The 21,251-nt window shown below is 37.8% G+C and overlaps 2 protein-coding genes across 5 annotated transcripts in view; one reads left to right on the top strand and one right to left on the bottom strand.

Moving 5' to 3' along the window:
* Positions 1-21,251, bottom strand: part of ZBTB49 (zinc finger and BTB domain containing 49) — a 36,172-nt gene that overhangs the window by 9,419 nt on the left and 5,502 nt on the right. Inside the window, exons 3-5 of one of the 3 annotated variants that reach the window (XM_046940741.1) lie at positions 20,916-20,986; positions 6,602-6,771; positions 3,463-4,568 (exon numbers count right to left, since the gene is read on the bottom strand). In XM_046940741.1, coding sequence (XP_046796697.1) covers positions 3,463-4,568; positions 6,602-6,753 — 1,258 coding nt within the window. In that variant the 5' untranslated portion in view covers positions 6,754-6,771; positions 20,916-20,986. Of the gene's footprint in view, positions 1-3,462; positions 4,569-6,601; positions 6,772-8,057; positions 8,131-20,915; positions 20,987-21,251 lie in introns of those variants that run through there. The other 2 variants (XM_004936168.5, XM_025149805.3) reach the window with 2 other exon arrangements.
* Positions 8,193-15,694, top strand: LYAR (Ly1 antibody reactive). 2 transcript variants are annotated; one of them, XM_420792.8, is made up of 9 exons: positions 8,193-8,263; positions 8,501-8,673; positions 9,927-10,041; positions 10,574-10,681; positions 11,924-12,007; positions 12,695-13,040; positions 13,271-13,369; positions 14,123-14,208; positions 14,514-15,694. In XM_420792.8, the coding sequence occupies exons 2-9, from the start codon at positions 8,552-8,554 to the stop codon at positions 14,646-14,648; spliced, it is 1,095 nt and encodes a 364-aa protein (XP_420792.4). In that variant the 5' UTR covers positions 8,193-8,263; positions 8,501-8,551; the 3' UTR covers positions 14,649-15,694. The 2 variants fall into 2 exon arrangements, with proteins under 2 accessions (XP_420792.4, XP_004936224.3); XM_004936167.5 differs by having other exon boundaries at positions 8,193-8,324.

The raw sequence follows: 21,251 nt of genomic DNA, 5'->3' as shown, positions 1-21,251 counted from the left end.
GGCGCTGAGATTCTACTTCCCATCACTGCTGCCAAATACATGTGATACCATTTCAGCATCAAGGACCAAATGCAATTGCCTCAGACTTTAAATCACAGAGTGAAGATAGTTTTATGGCCTCACAAACAGGCAGTAGTCTTCTAGTTACGTGAAAAACTTAGCCCAAATATATCTTTTCTACTTACTGAAGAATGGAAAAAGTTTCAAAGAGATTTTATCCAAACATAAGATAAAATAAACCAATAACTCAACAATAAATAGCAGAGAGGCTTGATTTTATTATGACTCTAAATATGCAAATGACCAGAAATTCTGATACTGACAGAACAAATATAAATGAAACCAACAGGGCGTCAGAACTCTGGCAACTTGGAAGGCTCCTGACAGCCATAAATGCATTGAGGTAATTTAGAATGGAACATAAAAAATTAGTGGTGATTCCTGCAGAAATGACCTATACAAAAAAAAAAAAAGGTTACAGTTGACTCAAAGATTATTATCTGAACAGAAACCCACCCTAAAAAAGCTGGAAGGGATAAGGTAGAAGTCAAAGGCTCAAATTCCTCAAAATAATTGTTGCAGTCTGTATGCAGTTCAATTAGGACTGTACTGACGCACGCTCTCTTTGCTTCAAAGAACTTAATAGCTTTCTTTTTCCCATGATAAAGATAGAACAAAAAGGTTTGGTTTGTTAAAGAAACATCCAGCCAGTTTTCAGAGAACATTTCTACACCTGCACAGAACTCCAAACAACCAGGCATATCAGGCACCTATTGCAAGAACAAATGCTAGCAGCAGTGCTAGATTACTGATACTGCTGTAGCATCCCTCAGGTAATGTGTGGATAATGGCTTCCTAGGCTGTGTTATTAGGAGCACAGTTAATAAGCTGAAGATGATTCTCCTCTGCTTGTCACTGCTAAGACCATACCTGGAGCCTTAAGAAGGCAAACAGGAAATCTGTCTACAATTATCTAATAGGAGGATTGATTAAACCAGACACTAGAAGTGATAAGACACAGGGCAACAGAAACAAGTTACATTATCAGCTACAGAAAAAGATTATTTACTCCACAGGGTGGTAAACACTGGCACTGCTTTCCTGCAGAGGCTGTGGAATCTCTGCCTGTGAAGTTACTATAAACTTGACTAGACAAGGTCTTGAGCAAAACAACCTAACCTAATTTCACCTGCTTTAGCAGAGCATTTGGAACAGATGACTTCCAGGAGGATTCTTCTAACCTGAACTATTCTATGGTTCTATGTCTGCCATTAAATTCCAAACTGAAAACCTTATCTGAGATCAACATTCATCTCCCCAAAGACCACTGATGGATCAACAACAGTAGAAATCTGGGGGGAGGAAGGAAAGTAACTGAACTACAACTGTGACAATGCTTAAACAAACATCCAGGACGCTTCTTAACCCTTCAACTGCTTTCTGTTTTTTTTATCTTCTGTTATATCCTTCTTGTTCAACACTGCGAGACGTAATAACGATAAAGTGCACAATAATGAGATTAGAGCTCCATAGGAGAAAGACAGCAGTAGTGTTCCTGAACAGAACATAGAGGTGAGGAGCATAACCCACTAGGCATGGAATACTGGCAACTTGCTCAAGCAAAGCTCAGAATTAAAAGATTGAGGATGTTGTTGGTTTTTTTTAATAACTGTTTTTTTTTTACTAGGTAGGTAAGGAATGTGCAAGAGGGAACCAGCCAGGTTCTACCACAGAAGTCATACTAATTAAAACATTACAATATTCAGACAAGTCAAATCCAATAGACTCGACTTCACTGATATGCAGCTGTGTCTACATAAACAAACATTTTAAAACATTTCTATCAGGAACCCTAAATTGATTCCGATAAAAAGTTTAGTACCCAGTTCGCTCCCGTAACATTTAAGATACAATGCATTACACAAGGATCAAAGTCAACCTTACATCTTCTAAAATCCTTTTATATGGTTTACCAGACTCAGAAGCATACAATAACACAAGTCAGCTGTACAAGCAATGTACTCTTAAAACAATCAAGAAGTCTAAAGGACACCTGGATTCACAAAATCTAGATTTCTCCCAATGATTAAGATATCTAAGGGCAAATTATAACACATTTCTCAGTTGCAATCTCTCTCCCACATTTATTCTCTAGCAAAAACTCACATTTTACCAACTTCAGAGTCTCTCCCTCAGCTGGGACTTCTCTAGATGCTCTATCTTCTATCTGACCACCTATTCTCCTGAAATTTATAAGACTTTAAAATATACTTGGTAATGTCAGTTTAAATTCAACAACAGATTCAAAATACAAGAAAAAGAAAGAGAGGATGGAGATAAAACACATGCAACTGTTCCACAGGAGAACAAATTAATAAAGTATTTCTAGTAATATACACATGCAGATGCACTCAAAGACACTGAATAAAAACTTCAACAGACCAATGGGAATTGTTCATATTTTTAGGTTCTGGCTTTCTTTTCTACTAATCGCATGGATAAATAAATTCATAATACTCAGGATTAACTAATAAAAACAATTAGTGTCTGCTAAAACAGACTCATTTACTGTCAAGGTAGCAATACCTTCCATGCTCGTTTGCAAAGAGATGTTTATCTGACAAGACCTAGAGAGATGCATTTATGTATTTAATATGGGGAAAGAGAAGGGCAAAAAGTTTTCTACAGTACTGATTGAGAATCAGTGGTGTTACTTGACTAGCTATGAAAGCTTTCAAAATCCCTTTTAAAAAGTATTCCTAGTTGTAGAAATAAAATCAAATATGCTAATTCAACTGAACAGACAAACTAGTTAATTCAAAATTAGACTCAGCCTTGTTTTTCACTAAAATAAAAACATACATCTATGTTAGGTTTAAAAATAATATTACCTATAAGTATTTAAAACAAAGCAAGTTCAAAATTTCCATTCATTCTGCAGCTTACTTGTTTACAGGAGTGTTACTTTCTAGATAATAATCATGAAAGAATATATTTTACAGGTTAAAAATAAATGACTACCAAGCTCTGATCAGTTGTATTTTACAATGAATAGATTACAATGAAGAAAGAACTGCAGTTGCCTAGAACTCTTACGATGTTTTCTTCTACTCACATACACTTTTGTTGTTATCTGCCTTAAAACTTCTGGACAACCTGACTCTTCTAAAGTAATGGCCAAAATGACATTTTCATTACAATAACACACAACACTCCTTGAAAAAGAACCCCCAGAAACAAACATGAAGCAGGAATCTTCAATATAGTAAAAACTCTAAACTAAACTAGACTCAGTCTTACAGTCTTTATTACTACATGATTATTCATTGAAAATAAAAATCAAAAAATACAAACAAAACTTTTGAAAGCATACCCTTAACCAACATTTCTGAATCAAGAGATACAAGACATTCTCCTCAATCCAAACATTTGGTCTGCAGACCAAGTTATTGGTAACTGTACCTGTATGGGACCTTTTATGCAGCTCCAGATTGCTTGGATGTTTGAAAGCCTTCCCACATAATTCACAAGTATATTGCCTCTGTGACTGAAGAGTCTGTGACTGTCCTTCTTGTTCCAAAGGACCTTGAGATCTTTCAATTTCAACAGTTTGTTCAAAATTCTCAGAATTCACCGAGTCATCAGCTTCTTTTTCTTCAGCAACTCTGACATTCGTCACACCCATGGTACTTTCATTTGAAGATTCGTTTACTCGTGTTATCCTACTGTCATCTCCTTTAGGCTCCGGGGGCTGCTCTGCAGATTTCTGAGATCTTAGAAAATTCAACTTTTTGAGGTGTACTGCCTTTTTCAGCCTCATCTGTTTGGTGGGCTGCAACAGCATGCTTTCTGCATCTTGATCTGGAGCGGCTTCATTCAAAGGCTGAGCCAGAAAGTTTGATGGTAAATGTTCAGAGGTTTCCAGAATACATTCAGGGTGACTGACAGGACAAGAATTACTCTGTACTGTGCTTATTTCTGTAGACGTGTTGTAAGAAAAGGACTGTTCTGCTACCCTCTCATTATTAGAGCAAGCATTTTGCTTATAGAACTGTTTGCTGTAAAAGTTGCGCAATTTATAATAGTAATTTGGTTGTTTGAATGGAAGTTCTGTGCAGTTGCCATCTAAGGAGTTGTGTGACTGCTTCTGTAAATCACCTGAGGGTGTGTGAAGATTAACAGACTGTGATGCATGAGAATGGTGGTCAGCCAAGACTTTGTTAGCTTGTGTGTCGGATGGACACTCTTGTAATAAGTTTGTTCCATAACTGTCATTGGTACAACTAGTATCTGCAGTCAAACTATTCTGCAGGGAAAATACACTATTACAAGGCATATTGGTTGTTTGCTCTATGGCTGAAGAAGATTTTAAAAAGGTGTGGCAAATATTCAGCACATTTTGCACTTGAAGACACTGTGCAATATCCAACATAGCTTGTACATTATCCTGACTAAGATCCAGATGGGAGGTATACATGAAGTCCAAGATCTGGCCTATCCCACCTACATTTTTTATGTCCAAATGAAAGACATCATTCTTCTGGCCTGAAGAATTCTGAAAAAGGGTCCTGGTAAAATAAAGCAAATGTTGAAACACACAAATAATTCACAACACTTTTGTAGGAAAAAGAAAAATTACATATACACACACAAACACCTCAAACAGACTGCCTGGTATGAACAAAACTTGTGCTATGTGGTCTCTGTAAATTTGTTGTGGTTTTGCAGATGAACTTCTCAAAACTGCTGAAATGTTTGTTTCATACTGTTATCCCTACACTATTATACTTAAAAGTACAAATTAAAGCAGAAGATTCTCTTTATCCGATACTCGCAGTTTCTTCTCCAATGCTCTTTAAATATTTGGTGCAGGGATGTATTTACGGACTCTTTGCAACAGGCCATGGACCCAGAATGGTGTTTTCCCTTCCACCATAGTAATTAGGACATGAGGAATTTGCCAGTAAAAAGGATAAGACAGACCCCAAAGTCAGCAAAATTACTCTCTTCTGGCAATCAAGTTTGTCTATCAACCATTATCAGTGAACCTTACTAAAGATGGTTCATTAGTTCTTTTTCTGCAAGTAGACAAGAGGATGGTAGTAGTAAACAAAACAGCATTATTTTCCATTATTTTCAATCCTTTCTGTCATACAGCAAAAATAAAATAAAATAAAATAAAATAAAATTGGTGCTGAACAACCAGGTACTGAATGAGAATCAAGTAAAAGAAAAAAAAAAAAGAGCATACACAAGCCTAAAACAGCAATCCAACTATCACACACTGAACTTTAACTTCAAAGTAACTGAATTCATAGGACAGCATCAGAGCTGTAGTTCTTCATATGTTCAACTAGCCCCAGACTGAGTGGCTTGGCTCTGCCTCAGCCAGGACCTTCATGTTTTCCATTAAAATTCCCAGTCTCTAACTTGACACTGATGATGTATATACAATCTTTTTGTGTTAACTCACAAATTAGGTTTGTTGGAAGGTGGGCCTAACATCAATGAGCAGTGAATCTTACACAAAAGGAAGTTGAGGCTTAATAAAAATCAGTTTTGGGTGCATCCTTGAATCCAGCTGGTCCTATCCTCATACTTACATGCTACTCTGCAGTGTTGGCACTCACTTTTTTCATTAATCCAGCTGGTATTACATGAATTAAAACCAGAACTATAATAAGTAGTTCTGAGTTGAGAGACTAAGTGAATTAGTCACTTATATCCTAAGGAATTTGAGTAAGAATTGAGCACCTAGCTCCTTTAACAGTTTTAAAAATTCAATCTTTAAGCATAATTCCTCCTCATCACTACAAACATTACAGAAGAAAAAAAAAGCCTCTCTTTTCTCCCTGGTCACAATATAAAAATAATTTTATTACATACAAATCGGCAGTGAAGCTTTTGAAATGTTTCAAGAAGCAAGGTAAAAAAAGAAAACCTGCCACATTTACCAACAGCTTACTCATAAATTAAGGCAAAAACTACGATCAGTGATACAGAATCCTCTAACTGGATCTCCTATGGGAGATCAACAGTGGGTGGGTTACAGTGAGGGGAGAAAAACAGTGATGTTGCTTCATGAGCTACCTGTATACTTTAAACCATGTATTGTCTCTCCAACAATTTCTTCTATGCAGAGGTTCAATATTACCTACGTAATCAAATTTATTTTTGGATACCACCAAACAGAAATGGATAACATGAATTGTTTCTGACTGGCTCAGCTCACATTCAGTACTACGCTTCATGTAAATAGTTATCTTTGCATACTGAAATACTGACTGCAGTATTTCATGTCAGACTCCCCTGTATGAAGCACTGTAAGCAAATAAAGAACAAAAAAATTCCAAACTCAAACACTGTAGTAGTTAATGATGCATATCCAGAAATTAAATTAGGATGGGCTGTTCTTAATTAGGTATAATACTTGATGTAGGTTCATCTTTGGAACAAATAGTTTAACTTTTTACCTTCCACTCTAATAGTTACTTTGCGTGCAACTATCAGAAAAAAATAACTAAACCACTTCTCAGGTAAAACCTCAAACAACAGTATTTAGTTCACTTTTCCTTAAACAGAAGAAATTTCTGCCACATACCTGAAGTATTGACTAAAAGCAGCTAACACATTTTTGTGTGCTTTGAAGCAGACACCTTTCACCACCAACATACAGTCACAGAGAAGACCCTGAATGCGTTGCTCGTGTAGCTGCTGGAGTAGATGACAACTATGGCTAGCAACAGTGTCCATGCTAGAAAGTCACATTACCTACAACAAAATAAAACAATAAAATGAGATTTAAATGAGATCAACTCGCAAAATGAATTTAGAACATGAAGAACATTTTTACCATTATTTATCTCCTAAAGGAAACACCAGTTTAGACTTGCCATGTGAGCTCTGAAGGCATTTCTCTGTTTAAAAATCAATCACAATAACACTCACCAGTAGAAATACAGCAGCAGTTACAGAAAATATTGATTTTAATGAAGTATTTCTTACAACAAAAAGCTTCTGCAAAAATGTGCAAGCTGTGCTGCAAATATACCGATCTCTATATCCACAGGAAATGCAATGCCAACAACTTTAACAAGATTATATGGCAATTGTATCAGACCTATAAAACAGTAATATTTGTAGAGGACAACCTCATTTGCTTCATCCTCTCAACTGGGCAGGAAGAACTCTGGAGCAGCACTGTTTGTATCACATTCACTGCTGTTGCAGCTAAGCACATTTCTCACAGGTCTGGTTTAAAAGACAAGCTAGAATGGCATTCATTTATTTAGCAAAACGTAAAGCCTCATAGAAGTCACTTTTTGAACATGTTGAAGAGAACACAACTGATACTAATCCCATACAGTACATCCACGTTGAGTTCTACACTTCCTTTTTTTTTGGAAAAAGGATGAAACTCCAGCCCTACGTACTGTTAAACACAAATGGAAAACTTAAAATCTTAGGACAGTGTTAAGTTCCAGTCTCTCAATTAACAAACAAAGCAGAAAAATCACAATGCTTAAATGTGAGAAGAGTGCGGTTATCCTCATTTTCAATTCTGATGAAAGGTTATAGTTCCCCATTTTAATGTACTCCGTTACCACACGTTTCCTTTCCTCCAGGCATACGCAAGGGGTATTGCAATTTTTTATTCCCCTACTTCATTTTGTCTTTTACCAGGCTTTAAAATAAACTAGCCGCACGTTTTGCTTGCCTCCCCCCTGGGGGCTTCACAAGGCCCTTAGCAACCCACGAATTCGGGCTTCCTCAGCAGCCAGATGCCTCGGTCTCCCTGAAGGACAACCACGCCTAGCTACTCTCAAGCAAGAGCAGCTCCAGCCCCACAGCCGCTATTTACGCGCACACCGAGGCTTCAGGATCCCCTCAGACCTTCAGGATCCCCTCAGCGTGGAGCAGGGGAAGGGCGGAAGGGTGACGACGGGAAAGGGAGAGCGAAGAACGAGGCAAGCACCGAAAGGGAGTGGGCTGAAGGGGCAGCACGGCCTGACAGACGACCGAGGGAAGGAGCCGGCCCTGCTCATCCCAGCGCTTACCGGCTGCGGTCACCTCGCAGCTCCATCCCAGCACCAACCCCACGCTCAACCTCCGCCCGCCGCTTCCGGCGCCGCTCCTTCCGCTTCCGCTCCCGCTGAGGCGCCGGACAGGGGGAGGTGGCGCGTGCGCAGAGCGGCGGTCGAGGCGGGTGCGGGGCGGCGGTCGCACGTGCGGCGCCGGGCAGCAGTTGGAGGCGGCGGTTGCGGTGAGGGGGAATGAGGCCGGGGATCGCCGCCCGCGGAGCGACGGCTGTGGAGGGAGGAAAGGTCTCGGAGGCGCGGCGGTGCCGCTGAGGGGACTCCGAGTGGGCAGACACTGGGGTGCAGCAGCAGGAAAGGGAGGGCGTAGGGGAAAGCCGAACCGCGAGGCTGTTAAACCGGGGAGATAAGAGCTGGAATGCTTCTTTCAAATAGTGACAGCGGGGATCTCCTTGTCTCGCCAGGGGAGGAAAGAGATCGGCCCCACCGCATAGCAGCTGCTGACCCTCACCGCCATGGTCGTCTTCACGTGTAACGCGTGCGGGGAATCCGTGAAGAAAGCACAGGTTGAAAAGCACGTGAACATCTGCAGACACTGTGAGTGCCTCTCCTGCATGGACTGTGGGAAGGATTTCTGGTAGGTAAATGATGGCAAGTGGCCCTGTTTGCTCCTCAGCGGTTGTCCCAAATCAAAGGTTCTCCTTCTGTGTGTGAGAGTTAACTTTGGCAATTAATGAATAATTCAGGTTTCTGCTTATAGAGCACACAGGTTTGTTTCAGGCTCAATCATCCAAGTGTGAACAAGGGCTTGGAGGCTCTCCTGCACTGGCAGGAAGATGTGTGGCACTGCACACACTTGTCCAGAGCATCTTTGTACACCTCCCCTGATCTCACGTGGTGTCAGACTGACAAGTGTCAGATAGGATTGATGTTGTTGCTGGGAAGGCCATCAGCAGTAGATAAAGGTGTCATTGGTACTTAGTATTGACATTAAGAGTAGTTCTGCAGGCTACTCTTGGCATCATTCTGCAGGATGCCACTTATGGGCATTGCTAGAGGTTATGTGAGGTTGGCAGGAACATCCAAAATTGAGAATTTGCCACTTCTCATAACTCAGAAGACAGCAGTGCTACTATCTATTTGTGACAGGGGAGGTTTAGGCTGGATATTAGGAAGATTTTCACACAGAAGATGGTGACACACTGGAACAGGTTGCCCAAGGAGGCTGTGGATGCCCTGTTGCTGGAGGCATGCAAGGCCAGGCTAGATGTGGCTCTGGGCAGCCTGGTGTGGTGGCTGGTGACCCTGCACATAGCAGGGGGGTTGAAACTCGATGATCATTGTGGTCCTTTTCAACCCAGGCCATTCTGTGATTCTGTCTGCTTTTTAAATATGAATGTATGAATTTGCATAAGAAAGTAAGCTCATCCTCAAATACTCATCCTCAAATACAGAGTTATAGAATGGCTTAGGTTGGAAGGGACCTTTAAAGATCATCCGGTTCCAGCCCCCCTGCCATGGGCAAGGTTGCCAGCTGCTAGATTGGGCACCACATCAAGTCGCTCAGCACCCCATCCAGCCTGGCCTTGAACACCTCCAGGGATGGAGCATCCACAGCTTCTGCTTATATCTCTCGGTACTTTATCAACAAAAAGAATGTTGTTATTAATTTCTTTTTGAGGGTCCACACACATTGATTAGAACTGCATTACTGCATTAGTGTATGCACATTCGATGTAAGCAGTCTTGCAAGCAGGTACTTTAACCATGTTGAACTTTTACTGTATAAACTTCGACAGTAGAGGCATAAACAATAGATGCTGTTACTTCAATTTGTTGATTGCTGAGTCTGAACACGTTAGTGAACTGCAGTTGAAAATCTGTGTTCAGGGGTGATGACTATAAGGACCACGTGAAGTGCGTAACTGAAGATGAGAAGTATGGTGGAAAAGATTTTGAAGCCAAAACTAGTAAAGGAGATGCGAAACAACAGGAGTGGCTTCAGGTAAGGTTTGTACTGCATACTGATATAGTAAGTAACTCTTGATTGTTGAACTGACTGTAGGTTACTGAAGCAGGCACTGCTGCCAAAAGAAATGCATGTCAACTGTGGCCTCAAAGATGGCTTGCTTTTCACAGTTAATTCCAGAAGTAAAAACGTTTGCAAAAGTTTGCAAAACACAGTCAGTTGAGAGTTCATTTTCTTAATGCAAGCACTTTTCAGAGCTCAGGGCTCCCCTTTATGATATGGTTACTTTAATTTAAAATGTAACTTGTACAACAAAGTATCAGTAAGCAGTCCTGCTTGCCTCTGCTTAGTACGGAAGTGAAAGTATTTATACAGGTAACTGATGCTTATGATAAAACTGCAGGATAGTTTTTATTCTCCTGCTTATTGAATGATATTGAATGATTTCAGTTAGCCTATACAGTCTGTGGGTGATTTTTGTCCAGCATGCTTCCAGCTTTTACACCTTGCATGCATCCTTTGATCATTCCGCTTCTTCACTGATTTCATCCTGGTTTTGTTCATGCAGAAAATTCATGAAGTGATGAAGAAACCCAATATAAACCCTAAAGTGCGGAACATTCTGGAGCAAATGCGTTCCTTTGGTAATATTCCAAGAAAAAAAGTCAAATTTCAGGTATGTTTTAAAAGCTTTGTAGTAATTTGTGCAGTGAACTTAACAAACTTTCCTAGTGTCTCTCTCTTTTAAAAAAGGTGGGACAAATTGTTTTATTTTGAGCATCAGGAAGTGGAGGATGTAACGGCCAAGTTTCAAATAGCAGATGTTTGTAAATTATTCCTCCTTTCATAAAAGGTGTCTAAATGCAATTTGTCTAAATGCAATTTTAATTAGTTATTAGGCCAGAGACTCACAGAGTTGTTTCTCAGACTTAGGGATTAAGGTTGGATGTGTAGTCTTGTTCTTTTTTAATACTTCCTTTTTTTCTTCTTGCAATTGCTTTTGAATGTCCATATTCTTAGACATATTTGTAAAGAATTTTAATTTCTGTGGCTTAGGTTTTGCCTGGTAGATACAAGAAACTGTTTGTTATAGAGAGTTTTCCTGTTGATTAGCATTCTGAGTCCCTCTCCCACATAGGGTACTTCACTGATCTGTGCTTCCCAACCACAGCAGACTCCAAATGCTTTATGTGGTATCTGTAAAGAATTACAGATTGGCCTCTCCTCCACCTCATTTTGTGCCTCAATTTGTAAAGCTGAGAGCTTTACAAATGAAGCAATCATGATTGCTTCTAGGTGATTCAGATAGGATGTAATAGAACTGGTGTGAAATTGCTGCCAGAGAGCTAGCTAGAAGGTTAGACTAGTTTGACAAAATTGACAAAAATGTTCTAAGCAAGGGAGGTTCTATTTTCAAGAAGCCTTTTTCTTTTTGGCAAGATGTTGCATTGAAAGATCAAAAGTTTTTGCAGTCCATTATTCCAGTTTACCAGTGCAGCCTTCCCAGGTATCCCTAAAGGATTATTTGTCTCTAGTTAAACAAATAAGAACAGACCCTTAATAGTTTAGCTCATACAAGCAGTCAAAACATTTAGGAGGACATACATACAATCAGCTCTGTTCAAAAGCTCGAGGATATCATTTTCTGTATATTGATCTCATCTGGATTATTGTTGGTGAGGCACCTGACAGGCATGGTGTAGACTTCTAACAATATGCTACACAAAACAAATTAGCATTGAGTTCTAAGGGATTCATAGAGAATAAACATCGAACCAGATCTTCATCATGCAAAATAACAAAATTCTTAAATTAAGAACTAAATATTTGGTAATAAGAAAAAAAGAGGAAAAAAAATGGAAAAGGAGATGCACTTTTTAAAGTTATTGGTAGTGGGTTCTTTTTCTTTCCTGCACAGAACTGGATGAAGAACAGTTTGAGAGTTACTGACAGCACTTTGCAGAATCAGGTGTGGGATATTTTTTCTGAAGCAACTGGAGATGTAAGTTAAATTAGAGGTACAACACTGTACAACAGAAATGCAGTCAAGAAATGTTTATCTGCAGAAATCAAAGCTTTGTGTCATCTGCAACTTGATTAATTTTAGCAAATATATCTTAATAAACTATACAGACTCTTCTTTAATCTGCACATTCTTTTTCCTTGTATTCCTTCTTCCTTGTATTCCGATAATGTGACTAATTGTTAATAGCAGTGTTTCAGAATAGTGTCTTTGCTTGCTAAGTACAATGTTTTAATTTAGGAAGTACATAATGCTTTGTCTCATCACATTTATGTTATCTGGCATTCACATCAATTGTGTGGCCTTATAAATTCTGATACTGCATTTTAAATGCTTTGAGAATGGAGTTTTTAAACATATATCCATGCAACATGTACACCATTTACACAGTGCAACATATACTGTAAAACACAGGAAAACAAAGTAAGCCAAGCCAAAGATTTATTTTGCAAGATAACATTTCTTCTGTGATGGTGAGGTTATCAGCATTTAGGCTGTTAAGTTAACAGAAGAATCAAGCCACAGTGTTTACTACTGGTGTTACCTTGTGTAACAAGCTTGGCTGAATTCAGGATATTGGTGTATTTCAGAAATGATGTAGTGGAGAAAAGTTGAATTATCAATAAAGGCGTGTCAAAATCGTAATACTCTTGTCTTTCAAAAAAGGTGTCAGGTAAAAAGGAACATGACAAACCACAACAGAAGGATGGAGTACAGTCTGCAGAAAGTGGGCAAAAAACAATGGCAGAAGAAAATGGAGTTACAGATGGTAAAACCGAGCAGAAAAAGAATAAGAAAGAACGAAAAGAAGAGAGACAAAAGAACAATAAGAAGGAGAAAAAAGATTTGAAATTAGAAAATCAGCCTGCGAGCTCAGAAACAAAGAAGAATAAGAAGTCCAAAAAACAGAAGGAGAGCTTGGAGAATGAATTTGAAATGAATGGAAATGGCCATCAGAATGAAATAGAAGAGGAAACAAATGTCAGGAAACGCAAACATAAACATGTAGAAGGTATCTATCCTACTTACTGCATTATTGTCTCCAGACTTTTGTCAGTGCCTAAAAGATCAATAATCTACTCGAGTGGAATTTTTAAAAGTAATTAATGTTAAATACACAAATATTACAGAACATGAACATCCTAGCAAATACAAGCTTATGTTACAAGAATAGAAACTCACTCCTTACGGAACTTTTCTTCTAGTTCTGTCACTTTTTCTGTGTGTGTATTTCACCTCTAGAGGAACCTTGTATCACAAAAAAGAAAATGAAAACTGAAAGTGTGTCAGAAGACGTGGAAACAGAGAACACCAATGGCAACGAAGAAACTCTTGGAAAAGGTAAAGATATTCTGAAAGGGAAAGTTTAGATGGTTACAAAACTGTGCTACGAAAGACCTTGTGCAGAATATGATGCTTTTGCAGCAAGCCATTAAGTAAGGTGGGCCTCAATCATAACATTCACCTATCTGTTCCAGAGGAAGAAGCCTGTGCTACACTTTACACCTAGTTCTGAATTCTTATGTTACTTCTGTGCTGGCAGCCTCTAGCTACACTTAATTTCACTGGACAGTGGGGAATTTGGCATATTTGTTTCACCACATTAGATTTCTTCCTTGCTACCACACACCTGAATCAGCATAGAGGAAAAACAATAACAGCTTTGTATTTGTTTCATCTTTTACATTATCATTTTTTTCTAATTAAATCATAGATTGGAGTTTATCCATGTTTGACTTGGTTTATGCTTAGATAAGCCAAGGCACTTCATTGTCTTTGGGGAATGCCCATCCTTGAACATGCAGATTGTGTATTATGTAATGGTTTCTGGTTTATAGCTGAAACACAGAAGCTAAGTAAAAGCCTCTTAACCCTAATTGCTCATATAGTACAATGGTTCTTCATGGACATCCAGTTAAAATATTCAGAAACAGCCTACCTGACTTTATGCTTAAGACACTCTGCTGTTGTAGTCAGTAGGATAACAATGAACCATGATGGCATCTGAACTGGTTCTAAAAGTATTAGGTTGAAGGTTCCTACCACAAGAAGATCTAGTATACTTACAGTTTTACATGCTTAATTATTTTCTAGGTAAATTCAACTGGAAAGGAACCATCAAAGCTGTTCTGAAACAGGCTCCAGACAATGAAATTTCAATTAAAAAACTAAGAAAAAAGGTACAGTATACCATCTTTTTTTTTAGGTTTTAAGTCTTCTTTTGTCTTCAATTTTTTTTTCCTGTAGTGCTGAAGCTTGTAAAATCCTGTTCCTGTCAAAAATGTTTGACATTACTTAGCAGAACATCAATTGACAGAATGACTAGAACTAGACTTGTTCTTTAGAACTCAGTAGAATACAGAGGCAAGTTCTGCAAAGGCATAGCATAATAGATTCTGTGCTACTTTTAGTACAGTAACATGAACGCATTACTGCTTTAACTGGATCTTTACTAACTCAAAGCTGTTCCTCTTTCTTTGTGCAGGTTATAGCTCAGTACTATGCAGTAGCTGGTGAACATCACAAATCAGAAGAGGATATTCTAGTCATATTTAATAAGAAAGTGAACAACAATCCCAAATTCAAGGTTTTAAAGGACAAAGTGAAACTTCTGAAATAAGTTTTCATACTTTCCATAATGTTTGCATTGCAGACTGAGTCAAATTCTGCTGTCAAGTGGACAGACATCATGTATTGGTCTCAATTTAAATTGCTTGTGTATGAGAGATCAGAATTTAAGACCAGATTCCTCTTCTTTTTCTAGATTTATCACAGAATATTTTAGGAGTGCTGCATATCTGTTTTCAGATATTTTTTAAGGAAAATGTATATTTTTTGTACAAGTTTTAAGAGGCGTTGAACATAGTAGGCAACAGCTATATTAAAATTCTCCCAGTAATGGATTTAATTTATAGACATGAGTGTTTATCAGGACCAGGGTTGTGTGGCTTCTTGTAGAAACTATTGTAAGAGCAATAGGATTTTCATATTCAAAACCTCACCATGAAAAAATGTTTTGTTATGATACAATTAAAAATAGTATGACTGATATTTCCTTTATGCCCTGTAGCTTGTATAAACAGGCTTTAATAACCTCTTAATTTTGTGTTGTGAAGTGCATAATTACAATGTCTGTAAAGTTTATGTATATAATATTGCACATTCAGTGAAAATCTAAAGACTGTTACCTGTATGTGCATAGCTACTTCGTGTTATAATTAGTACTGCAACTGACTAAATTATAAGTGATGTCACTTAGACTAAAAATTGAACAATGAAATTAATGACTGTAAAACACCACCTTAATTGTATTAAATCTTGTCAGTTTATGATAGTACAAAAAAAGAAACAAACCAACCCACAAGAAATCTGTGCATGAATCCACAGACTATACATAATTTTTTGTATTGCAGTCACCTGAAAGAATTTTAAAAGGGCAGAAATCTTAATTAAAATACCTGAATTTGTAAAACTAATGAATTTATTAGAAGTATGTAAATGTTAAATGTCTGGGTCCAGTTTCTCTAAGTACATATTTGTCTTTATAAGAAAAAAATACAATAGAAATCCATCATAAATTTCTCTGTTCACTAAATGCTTGTTTGCCAGTTGATGAAAATGGCTTTGGACATATGTTAATAAAGTTTATTTACAGCCCTGGGAAAACTGAGTTCTTTCAATGCATTTCAAAAGCTTATTTTTCTTTTCTTCCACTTTTTTTCTTTTCTTTTTCTTCTTCTTCTTTTTTTTTTTTAATATAGGAAAGGACATAAAACTAAAATGAATACATTCCCATTAATTTTTCCATAGTTTATTTTACTACAAATGTTAATGCTACATGGAGATATTAAGTAGTTTTGTTGGAGTAATTGTTAGGGGTTTTAATTTTTGTTTAAAATTCATTCCAAGTTATGCCATTTTCTTACTTTGTATCTTCCAAAGATAAAAAGTTGTTTTGTTGACCATACAAATGTTGACCATATGATGGTGACAATATTGACCACATTGTTGACCATAACAAATACCTGACAAGCATATAGAAATGACAGACATTTGTATAAAACTGATAATACGGAATATCAAAACAGAATGATAGTACACATCAGGTGAGCAGGATTTGCCCATTTCCCTACAATAACTTGTGCTTCTTAATGGTTGAAATGCCTGACTTCCACTGGGCACTGACATAGTTGTATTAGTATTGCCTATGTGGGATCAGACTTTTGCATCTGATTCTTCTCTCCCTCAAAGGGCAAAGCAGCACAAACTATTTTTTATCTCATTTATTGGCAGACATGGAAGAAATTAATACCTTCTCGCTGATGGTTACTAGCAGGGAGTTTACTGTGATCCTGTTACATTAGTATTTCTTCATTATATATCTTTATAGCAATACTACCTTTTCACAGTCTGTTGACAGAAAGGGAGGGAGGAGGAATTGGCTTTGCAAACTTGTATGTTTTTCCTTACGAATACTGCTGGAAGTACTACAGTATGGTAGAGGAGTCTGTCCCTATAGATCACTTCAGATGCTACTGAAGTCCATGCACAGTTGCATTACTGACATGCAGCTCAACATTAATAATTAAAAAGGAAATCTATTTTTTTCATTAGACAATTAAGAGATTCCTTAGGGATCTGAACTTGGCTTTTCTACTTAAACACATTCAAGATTCAGTTTACTACTTCCACCTAACAATGTTTCTATCCAACTGAAATCACCCTTTTAATAATTACCAGTTTAGTGGTCATCATTTCAGAGGGGGGGATACTCCCTTGCATTCCATTCAGAATATTTCACTAAGACAGAAAAACCAGTAAGAAACTTCCTACTTTTATCTCAAACATGATTCATCAACGTACTTTCTGATTTTGGGTGTTGGTTTTTTTTTTTCAATCCCATTGCTCTGTTGCAAGGAAGTTACATACCTTGGGTGCTCTTTTGTTCTTACATGAAGGTTTTAGCAAATCCAAGGAGGCAACAGTATAAGCTTGTCTGGAGATCTTTAATAGCATTCAGACAGCATGCAATGTTTTAAAAGGATTATTCTAAGCAGTATAATAGCAGGGTACAACCCACAGTGGTAATTTGGAAACTTGCTGCTTGGAGTTTAATTAATATGTTCATTAAGCATTATCTGATTCCAGTTTCTGGGTCAGATGATTAATTTTATTGAACAGCTCTTAAATCTTTTGAGTGACTCTGGGGTCTTCCACCTTCGAGAACTAATGACAGCCATCTACACATGCATGTATTTCATATAATCATAGAATCCTTAGAGTTGGAAAGGACCTTTTTTAAAGGCCATCTAGTCCAACTCCCCTGCAATAAACAGGGACACCTGCAGGTAGATTAGGTTGCTCAAAGCCCTGTCCAACCTGGCCTTAAATATTTCCAGGGACAGGGCTTCCACCACATTTCTGGGCAACACGTTCCAGTGCCTTAGCAGCCTTATTGTAAAAAACATCTTCCTTATGTCCAATCTAAATCTCCTCTCTGTTAGTTTGCAACCATTTCCCCTTGTCCTGTCACAACAGTACCTGCTAAAGAGTCTGTCCCCTCCTTTCCCGTAACTCCCCTTTAGATACTGAAAGGCTGCTATCAGGTCTCCCTGAAGCCTTCTCCAGGCTGAACAGCCCCAGCTCTCAGCCTGTCCCTGTAGGAGAGGTGTTCCATCCCTTGGAATTTTTGGAAATAATTTTTGTGGCCCTTCTCTGGATGTGCTCCAACAGATCCACGTCTCTCCTGCAGTGAGGACTCCACATCTGGCCGCAGTACTCCAGGTGAGGTCTCACCAGTGCAGAGCAGAGCAGAGGGGCAGAATCACCTCCCTTGCCCTGTTGGCCATGCTTCTTTTGATTCAACCCAGGAAACAGTTGGCTTTCTGGGCTTCGAGGGCACATTGCTGGCTCACGTCCTTCCATTTGTAGATGGAAGATCTAATCACATAACTGCAGTGGTTCTGTGTGTGCTCTATCCACTGTGCTCTATATTTTACCATCCAGGTCAACACTATAGCCATCAATAACAAAGTTTGATGCCCAAGGAAATTTAGCTGACATGACGAACAACTAACATTTTAATACAGTTGCTAACCGACACATGATGAACCAGAAAGCTCATCATCTTTGACCTGGTTTCTTAGCAGCACAGTCAATTATTATGTTTTTGCATGGACAGGAAAGTTGTGGGTACATTCATCAAGCACACTACTGAACTCCTGTTCAAAATACACAAAAAGTACAGAACATGTTAAAGAACATCATGACAAAAAAGTGGCCTTATATTTTAACCATTTATCTGACAGAACAGCTGTGGTATTGAAGTTTCTTTTAACAACAAACCAGTGTACTGGGTTTGTGATGCCATGGAGAACTTTAAATACTAAACTACTGTATTCACCTTTTGTAGCTTTCTTTATAAACTTTCTTCCCATAAATTATATGTTTAGCAGTCAACTGGCAACGTTAGCAGTCACAATAAATTGATGAGAAACCATCAGATAATCAGTAACATAGCATTACGAAGTGTTTAAGAATGTTCTGTTTGTTGATTTTCTAAACAGTATAGTGCATCTCCGTAAGAAAATATGCCTTATTGCTAAATATTTTCCTTTCTAAAATATTGTGTTGGAAATTGAATGTCTTCGGATAAGTGAAAAAGATTGAAGTATCAGAAAATGAATTGTTTAAAGTCAATGGCTTTCTTGCTAAGTATTGTATCAGAATTTAAGCAGGGATTTTAATCACTGAAAAGAAGAAAGCTTCAAAGGATGTCTACGTGTTTGTCGTACTCAGCACTCCACCATATGGGTGCATTAGAGTATTTCATTCTCCTTTTCCCAGTGAAAAAAGATCCTCCCACCTGGTGCTCTAATCTGATTGCATCAGTACAATGCAGTCAGAGTCCAACATGAGTACTGGCTTATAACTGATGACCACATGATACAGAGTCCCAATACACTACTCCATTTGGAAACTTTTAAAGCTGTAACACTCACCCTTATTAAGGAAATGAGAGAGCAAATATTAAACTTTCTGTGCAAGATAAGCAAAAAAAAAAGGTATATTGTTCTATACATTGGGCTGTGTTCACAGGTCACAAGATATCTCAATCAATATATTCAACATTTATCCCTTTCTTCTCCTGGTTTAGCTTTCAAGAAAAAAAACAAAAAAACAAAAAAAAAACCAAGAATAAGCCCTCTAAGTTTCTTTTCTGCTCTGTCAGTCAAGAAAAGCAGCATATTGTGTTCCCCATTAGTTCTTTTTCAGGAAGTGTTATTTTATATTTAATACTAAATTTCACTTGGAGCAGAGGAAGTTTCAGTGGTAACTGTTCTTTGCACTTGATGAGATACAATTCCTTTTGCACCTGTAACATACTGCCTTTCTTTGTACCTGTTGAGATATAATTCCCTTTGCACCTGTATTCTCATGCTTTTACATTCTCACAGGCTGAAACAACTTGAAGAACATATTTTGTTTTGTTTCTGTCTCCAATTTATTCTAGATGACGTGGAACAGCCATTTCTTCAAATAGACTCTATACTTTGATCTTCTGATTTGAGATTTTAAATAGAAACTTCTCGTGATACTCCCCCTCTGAGTTTACATCAGAAGCAAAACAACTCACTTTGTACAGAATTTGTTTTATAGTTCCTGAAATGACTTGAAAGCAGCAGGATAACAGAAATTCCATCTCTGTATGCCTACCCATGAATCAGGTAGAATGCATTAGTACTAAACAGCACTGAAATCCTTAGTGAGGCCTGATTACAAAATCAATCTCAATCTCAGCTCTCACATGCATTTGTTCTATTAGAAAGAGGATGCTTTTAAACATACTGAGATACTACTCTAGGGCAGCATGAATACAAAGGGAAGAGAATGATGTGTATTGGTATCTGATAGGACATGCAGATTACCATGACCAGCAAGAAATAAAGGGAAACTTATATCTCATATTCTCTTTTAGCCAATAAAAGAAATTAAAAAAAAAAAACAACTTTTATCAAAAACTCAGATTGCCATTAGAATTTATTCTGTAAATGACCATTTCATTGGTCCAGCTTTCAGCATTGGTTTCCCTCTCCTGAAAAATCAGAGTAAATCTACACTTAAACCTCAACATTTCATTTTTTGCTTTTATATTTTAATGCCTCTTTCTCCTACTGGATATCAGAACTTTAGCCTAACAGCCTCCTCTTTCCACTAAAATGCATGAGGTACTTGATCCATTTACAGCATTGAAATCACTACATCTCATTTAGATAACAAACAATGAAAAATAACACCAGAAACTTGCCTGCATTGTAAATGGTTCAAGACATGTGAATTTTACTCCTTTGATCTGTTCTTTGCAGTAGCCATGTAACGAACTCTTAAGGTTCAGACACTGAGTTATAAATAGGAAGCATGAAGTGCACTTTTATGCGCTTGATTTTCTGCCTTTCTGATGGCCTTTGATTCTTGGTGATGAGAAGGAATTCAAGGAGGAATATGCAGCTGTTGACATTATACAGTACCCAAGCATGACAAAAGCTGATGTTTTTTGTGAGACAGGGTCAGAATTTTCTCCCAGACTTTTACTGTTGGTTTTTTTTTTTTTTTTTTTTTTAATGTTTAAAGTAAGTGCTTCACTGACTGCAGTCAATATATTGTACCAGCATTTTTGCCTTGGACTTCTTAATCAACTGCTAGTGTAAAAGCTTTTACTGAATTTATAGACGTTTCTTATACATACAGGTTCTTATTGATTCTTTTTTCCATCTATCCACTCTACCATTTACTACGTTTTTATGGACTCTTTGTTCCTACAATTTCCCTATTCTACACCATGAAATCTGTTTCCTCTGCCTTTCTTGCTGCAACACATCTCACTCACCTGCTCTGCTTGAAAATTCAGCTTGTTTGTGAACACTTAGTGATTTCAGGGGTTAGCAGTGGGCAAGTTCTCTATGACAAGAAAAAAATACCAACTCTATCTTAGTTGTACGCTTTTAAAAACCTGTTAATATTAAGCAGATTTCTCAAAGAAGTAACAGGAATTGCACAACATCTTCCAGCTAAAACTTCAAGTTGAGATACTGCTGAATTTAGTTCTCATGCTAACAAACATCTTTCTTTCTCCCTTTGACAGTACAGCATTCTTTTTGCTCCCTCTAACTCAACTGTCCAATCAGGTTACCAAATCAAAGTATGAATAAAAACTGATCTTACA

Source organism: Gallus gallus, chromosome 4 (genome assembly GCF_016699485.2).
Source record: "Gallus gallus isolate bGalGal1 chromosome 4, bGalGal1.mat.broiler.GRCg7b, whole genome shotgun sequence".
Taxonomy (NCBI): domain Eukaryota; kingdom Metazoa; phylum Chordata; class Aves; order Galliformes; family Phasianidae; genus Gallus; species Gallus gallus.
The sequence above is the reverse complement of the archived record's forward strand: the minus strand, read 5'-3'. Positions and strand labels throughout refer to the sequence as shown.

What these genes read in the sequence shown, in the direction of transcription:
- LYAR (XM_420792.8), top strand. Translation starts at nt 8,552, where the DNA reads ATGGTCGTCTTCACGTGTAACGCGTGCGGGGAATCCGTGAAGAAAGCA. An exon ending in GACTGTGGGAAGGATTTCTG is followed by an intron (nt 8,674 to 9,926) that starts GTAGGTAAATGA and finishes ATCTGTGTTCAG; the next exon opens with GGGTGATGACTATAAGGACC. An exon ending in TTTCTGAAGCAACTGGAGAT is followed by an intron (nt 12,008 to 12,694) that starts GTAAGTTAAATT and finishes CTTTCAAAAAAG; the next exon opens with GTGTCAGGTAAAAAGGAACA.